Source organism: Berghia stephanieae, chromosome 1 (assembly GCF_034508935.2).
Source record: "Berghia stephanieae isolate SIO BIC M18660-M18661 chromosome 1, UCSD_Bste_1.3, whole genome shotgun sequence".
Classification (NCBI taxonomy): domain Eukaryota; kingdom Metazoa; phylum Mollusca; class Gastropoda; order Nudibranchia; family Aeolidiidae; genus Berghia; species Berghia stephanieae.
In genome coordinates, this window is record NC_088360.1 from 104,484,325 (window position 1) to 104,491,194 (window position 6,870).

General features: G+C 35.3%; 1 protein-coding gene across 1 annotated transcript; it reads left to right on the forward strand.

Moving 5' to 3' along the window:
• The first annotated feature begins 61 nt into the window (after positions 1-61).
• LOC144962649 (GTP cyclohydrolase 1 feedback regulatory protein-like) lies at positions 62-4,395 on the forward strand. The gene is made up of 3 exons (XM_078895757.1): positions 62-226; positions 2,450-2,544; positions 4,176-4,395. Exons 1-3 carry the CDS (start codon positions 191-193, stop codon positions 4,318-4,320), a joined length of 276 nt encoding a protein of 91 aa, XP_078751883.1. The 5' UTR covers positions 62-190; the 3' UTR covers positions 4,321-4,395.
• The last annotated feature ends 2,475 nt before the right edge of the window (positions 4,396-6,870 follow it).

The window sequence follows — 6,870 nt, forward strand, 5'->3', positions numbered from 1 at the left end:
ATATTATTTCACGAAAAAAGAGAGCAATGCAAAATGTAAACATATCAATATTATTGGAGTAGAGCCCCTTGAACTGTCCCAGTCCCCACTGTCACTGCACTAATCTTCTTGCTGTAGTCTAAAAATAAAAATCAAGTTTAACTGAGCATTTGTTTTTGTATTGGGATTGTTTTGTCTTCCCTTTTCAGTCATGCCTTATATCATTATCAGCACACAAATACGATTGGTAAGAATCAAGAGAAAAATAGGGTTGTGAGTTTGTAGATGGATATTTAGTTCAGTAGCCTACAAACAGTGCAACAGCAGACAACAATCACAAAGTTTAGAGAGAGAGAGAGAGATGATCGTGTGACTTCTTCATCTTTCTTCCTCCTTTGATTGCCCACAATCAATTGGTTGATTATTATGGCAAATATGAAACTGCTTTCTAATCTCTCTGTATTCCTTGTTTATAATCGTTAGTCTAAAATCAATTTTCAGGGACATTCAGGGGTCGTCAACGTTGGTCAGTGATGGTTTGTGTAGGGTCTAAGTCTAAGGATCTGCATAGCAACTTGCCACAAAAGCATCAATTGTAGTGGCGTCGGTCACTTTAGCGTCAAGCTGGTTCCAGTCCCTGACCGTGCGCGGCAAGAAGGAAAAACCACGGTATTGTGTTCTGTGTGTTATGAGGACTGTAACTTACTGTAACTTGAATCGCTCAATTCGGTAGTCGGTTTCAGATAAACCAAAATAGATAAAGAAAAATAACAAAGATATTTTTATTCAGTGGCTTTATTCTTAGACCGCAGAATGAGTAGAAATTTACTAAAAAATATCCAAGAAAAAGAAACACCTTTTATTTTCTGATTCCCCAACTCATCTTAAACTAAATAGCTTCAACTCCCCCCAACCCTGCTCATGTATCGCCTTTGGTCTTTTGTAGTCTTGCATGTCTTGATTTTGATTATTTAATTTCAAAATACTGAAAAGTATACGCATGATTCTGATTGTGATCAAAACAACTATTTTAGCATCATTATCTCCACCACCACACACCACCATCACCCGCTGTGATTATTGATTGCTAGACATGTGTCTGTCAATAATTGTTTTTCTTTATTGGCAGACATGTCTGACAATAATGACGGCCACCATCACCACAGTATCATCACAATCACTAACACCACGGGTATTAACCACAATCACCACCATCACAGCATCCTCTTCACTATCACCACTGTACCAACTCCACCACCTCTATCAGTTAGATCAATCATGTGACAGTATCGTCTACTTACTAACGAAAGAGTGAAAATGGCGAGGCTTCATATGGGAACAAAACAGGCAATGGACGTTTTGGGTACAAACCCTTCGTGAGCACAACAATACACAAATTAATGTGGAAAACAAATAAAATATAATGCAAAATAATTAGTATCGTGATTCAGGCAGCCCCTACCATTTTCTACAGTATCGTCTACAGATGCTTTTTCCTAAAACTCTGAATAGTTGCTTGTAGATTCTAACTGGTGGACTAATTACTTTATTTAACTTTACTTTTAATGCCGTAAATTTTTTTTAAAATGGAAGATGTCTGCTATTGGAAAATGTCATAATAGGTTTTCTATTAAAGAATATGATGTTTATAATTTATATTATATTTTGTTTTGTTTATAATGTCATTTTTATTGAAAGGGTGAAAACTTTTAAACATTAGAATTGAACAATACAAACAATAGACGTTTTGGTTGCATACCCTTTATCAGCAGAACAATAAAGATTCGTCTTTCAATCAACGAAATGAAAAAAAAAAGCACTCTTAATGCAACCGTCATGACTTATGTTTATATATTATTCTGTTTCATTGTTTACTGTTTTGCTGACGAAAGGCTTGAACCTAAAAAAAGCTCATTCTTTGTATTGTTTAATTCTGAAGCATCCCCATTTTCACCTTTATTTAGTATTTTATGATGCCCGGGTTCCACATATCTGCCTACCCTTCCGCTTTTTGGCGGAATCATTCCTATTTTCACCCTTCCTTTTTCCACTATTCTGCCTTTGTCTCTAAAATTCTGATTTCCAAAAATGATGATAATGGTAAGAACAAAAAAGAGGGAGGGGAGGGTGTGTGTTAAAAAGTGATTTGTGTATTTTTTTATGATACTGAAACGGGAGCTAAGTAGGAAAGTTAATTGCATTCCTTTCCCCCTTCCCTATTCCATTACCTAATACATGTTACATATAATATGTAGTTTTGCCAGCTGTGCAGATTACTGTCTTTATGTGTTTGGTGGGAAAGACAATGGTTGGGTTTTTTACAGAATTATCCATTGTTAAGAAATTTCTATTTTTGTCTCAAATTCCTATTTCGTGGTGTACTGATTCCACTTTTGGAACGTGAAGGGTTGGCAGGTCTGTGTTCCAGCAGCCTCTTACAGCTTTCTGATGTCATTTCCATACATTCTAGGATTTGGGACCAACCTTTGTTGGAGATGAATGGAGTGATCCTGACCTTATGGAGGCCTTAGGAGCCCGATTAGTGAAGCAGTTAGGAAATAATTTGTAAGTATTCAAGTGACTAATACTAATTGGGGGTCCCGATAGCTTAGTTGATAGAGCACTCTCTTCACATATAAAAAAGGACTGAGCTCAATCCCTGGTGCAGTTGAGATTTTTTTTTCTGACCCCCCCAGTTCATCCAGTGGTGATTGGGTAGCTGGGTCTGTTAGATCTGACAGAAAGTACTGTGCAATAGACGAGTGTCCTGTTCAAAGGATAGCAAGCGATTGCTATTGCCCGTTTCACACTATAGAGACCGGGAAAAACTCTGTCTCTATAGGCCAGTGGCTCTGAGGGACTACAAATGGTTAATAATTTATTCTCAACCTAAGTTTTAATTGCACCCAGGCCTCAGCTTATATAGATAGAATGAAGTTGACATCACTTGGGTCTTTGTTATTGTTTTTTGCCATCCATGTTTATGAGTAATTCTCACTAAACTGTATTAATCATAACTATAAACGTTTAAGGTTACACACAGAAAAAAATCTAGACTGCACCCGGGATCGATATCTGTCCCTTTGTGTGTGAAGCGAATGCTCTACCAACTGAGCTATCAGGACCCCAAATGGTGTACACACACATACACACACACACACACACACACACACACACACACACACACACACACACGCACAGAGGAAAGGAATGATCTGAAAACCAAATTTAAATCATCACCAATTCAATAATTGTCTGACCATGTCAAAAATTAATACACAGAGTGAGTAGTTCTCATGCATGTTATACAAGTTCCTACATATTTTCAACATCCTTGGATTTGGTGTGAGGGGGTCTTCAAGAGGTTGATACTCAAGCAAGTGAACACACATACACACAGGTTCAGACATATAAACACAAATAAATCTTTCATCAAGTGAAAATGTATGTATGAAGCAGTTCTTACCAGACAAAGGAAGAAAAAAAAATATCCTCCCCCAGTGACTTAAAAGATGCAACAGAGAAGACTGAGACTTGCGGGGCACTGCTGGAGACACAAGGAGGAGATTGCAAGCAGTCTTGTGCTATGGGAACCACTTGAAAGAACCAGAAACAGAGGCAAGTAGAATACAACATACATTGACTGTCTGCTAGATGACATAGGAATGGACAACATCCGGGAGCTGCGTACGCTTATGGAGGACAGGACAGAATGGGAAGACTTGTGGCTCATGTTGGGCGCCCCAAGGAGCGGCCTAAGTAAGTAAGTAAATATATCCCCAAAATTTTAGTCTGGCTCGACTGGGAATCGAACCTTAGACTTCCTGATTACTTAGTCTTGATGGAAAACTTATTTGTGTTTATATGTGTATGTATGTCAATTTGTTTGAGTGTCAACTTCTTGAAGATCTCAGATGCACATTCCTCCCACCAAATCCAAGCATCAGTAACACACTGAATGGTTACCTGAAACAACTACAAAAGACGACTAACTTCTATGTCATGGCACAAGACCGAAGGGCTAGAGCTCAGGTATCGCTGGTTCTGATAAGTATGTTTATGTGTGTGTTTGGAGGATAGCTGTTGTGAAACTGTACTGTAATTGATTCAGTCTTTCTAAAACCAATAAAACTATAATATTACTCGTTGTTACAATAAGCTATTTTGGTTTTCTATGTTGTTTCTTTTCCATACAGTGCCCAGTACAAAACAGACGACCCCCCTCGGATTGTTTTGAACAAATTGGAGACGATGCAATACAGGGTAGTGTCCATGACAGGAGTTGGTCAGACTTGTATTTGGACACTACACAAAGAATCAACAATCACTGATGATAGCTAATGTCATTGTGTCCGTGCATGATGTAATCAGTCAGAAGGGGAAAATTTTGGATTTGCATTGGGGGTTTTTTTTTTTGCATTTAAAAAAAATATGCTCCTCAGAGTATTTTAATCTTTATTTGAAGTAAATCGGGTCATTTTTCATGAAGTTATGGTCAGATGTTTTGGAAAGGTATCCAGCAACTTTTCTCAAATTTCATACTGTTTCAACTTCACTAGCTGTAAAAAATATTTGGAAGTGAAATTAAGCTTTGATATTTCCTGAAGATGTACAAAAAGGGTTGATTTAATCATTTATGATAAGAACTCACTTGTGATAAAAATAGATCTTCTAACTAAACTTGGCAATATCTCAGTTCAAACCTTTTCACCTTCCGACTGATTATGTCATTCACTGTAACATATGATAAAGAGGCAATGACCAGAAACCTTTGAATGTGCATCATCTGCTGACGTATCCTTTAGGAAAATAAAACTAATGACATATGCTAGAATTTTCATCTCAACATTGGGTATTAGTATTAGAATAAAATTGATGGATGTTGTCTTAGAATTTGATCTCAACATTATATATTAGTAGAATAAAATGTATAGAAGGCCATGCTTCAATTCAAACCCAACGCTGGCTGCCAGTCAGGGCTAGAAATGAGTACAATTGAGTCCTTGTCTGAGCCTCAGTATATCTGTAAGATTTTCAAACTCTATAGATAAATTGATAGATGTAGCCTTAGAATTTTAATCTCAATATTGGGTGTTTGTATTAGAATAGAATTGATAGAAGTAGCCTTAGAATTTTAATCTCAATATTGGGTGTTTGTATTAGAATAGAATTGATAGAAGTAGCCTTAGAATAGATATTCTGTATGTCCTCTTCTTTCCACGATTTTTCTACAGAGAGGATCTACAAAATATCTCTGTCGTCTATCTGGAATTTAGTAATGTATTTATTGTTTTTTGTTGTTGTTGGCTGAAGAAGGGTTTCGAGCTGAAACATTCCGTGCTTGGTATTTTGTTATTTTTTGAAGCTGTTATATTCAATTGTGTTTATTATTTTTTACAGTCCACAGCTTCTTGAAGCATATTATCACTTTGAATTTTAATCAGAATATTCACTGTAACATATGATAAAGAGGCAATGACCAGAAACCTTTGAATGTGCATCATCTGCTGACGTATCCTTTAGGAAAATAAAACTAATGACATATGCTAGAATTTTCATCTCAACATTGGGTATTAGTATTAGAATAAAATTGATGGATGTTGTCTTAGAATTTGATCTCAACATTATATATTAGTAGAATAAAATGTATAGAAGGCCATGCTTCAATTCAAACCCAACGCTGGCTGCCAGTCAGGGCTAGAAATGAGTACAATTGAGTCCTTGTCTGAGCCTCAGTATATCTGTAAGATTTTCAAACTCTATAGAAAATTGATAGATGTAGCCTTAGAATTTTAATCTCAATATTGGGTGTTTGTATTAGAATAGAATTGATAGAAGTAGCCTTAGAATTTTAATCTCAATATTGGGTGTTTGTATTAGAATAGAATTGATAGAAGTAGCCTTAGAAAAGATATTCTGTATGTCCTCTTCTTTCCACGATTTTTCTACAGAGAGGATCTACAAAATATCTCTGTCGTCTATCTGGAATTTAGTAATGTATTTATTGTTTTTTGTTGTTGTTGGCTGAAGAAGGGTTTCGAGCTGAAACATTCCGTGCTTGGTATTTTGTTATTTTTTGAAGCTGTTATATTCAATTGTGTTTATTATTTTTTACAGTCCACAGCTTCTTGAAGCATATTATCACTTTGAATTTTAATCAGAATATTTTCAGGGTCTGTTTTTCTTTCAAAAATCATTTGTCATCCCTGCATTAAACCCATAATTTAAATTAGTTTCTTTTCAACTCAATTCAATAGCGCGTGTAAGTATGAGAGGTGATTTTTAGAAAATATTAAAAAAGAACCAAAAACTAGAGGTGCCGAAATGAGTCAATAAAATGGAGAGAAAGATAAAGGGAGTAAATGTGACTCATATTTAAGGGAACAACACAAAACAAACGTCGTTACAGCCTTTGGCCTTTTTCAAGAAAACACAATATATATATATATATATATATATATATATATATATATATATATATATATATATATTATATATTATATATATATATATATATATATATATATATATATATATATATATATATATATATGTATATATATGTTATATATTTCGTTTTTACTTGAAAAAGGCCAAAGACTGAAACGTCATTTGTTTTGTGTTGTTCCCTTAAGTTATATGAGTCACATTTACTCCCTTTATCTTTCTCTCCAAAAAAAGAACCAGTGTGGCTCCTGCAATGACGTTTATTATTTATCATGTGTGTTTAAAATCACATGACTATATTTTTCACTAAATAACAGGATTGTAATCAATCTCCTTTTGTCACAAGAGTAGCGGGAGAGGAGTTGGGCTATTTCTCCTTACCGCCTATTGGAAAATCATCACATTTGTAACGATGTAACTCACTTTTCTCATCCAGATTCCATT

Bases quoted from the DNA above. Each gene is read 5' to 3' on its own strand.
- LOC144962649 (XM_078895757.1), top strand. From the start codon at position 191: ATGCCTTATATCATTATCAGCACACAAATACGATTG. The intron at 227-2,449 runs GTAAGAATCAAG...CATACATTCTAG, and splicing joins TCAGCACACAAATACGATTG to GATTTGGGACCAACCTTTGT. The intron at 2,545-4,175 runs GTAAGTATTCAA...TTTTCCATACAG, and splicing joins AAGCAGTTAGGAAATAATTT to TGCCCAGTACAAAACAGACG.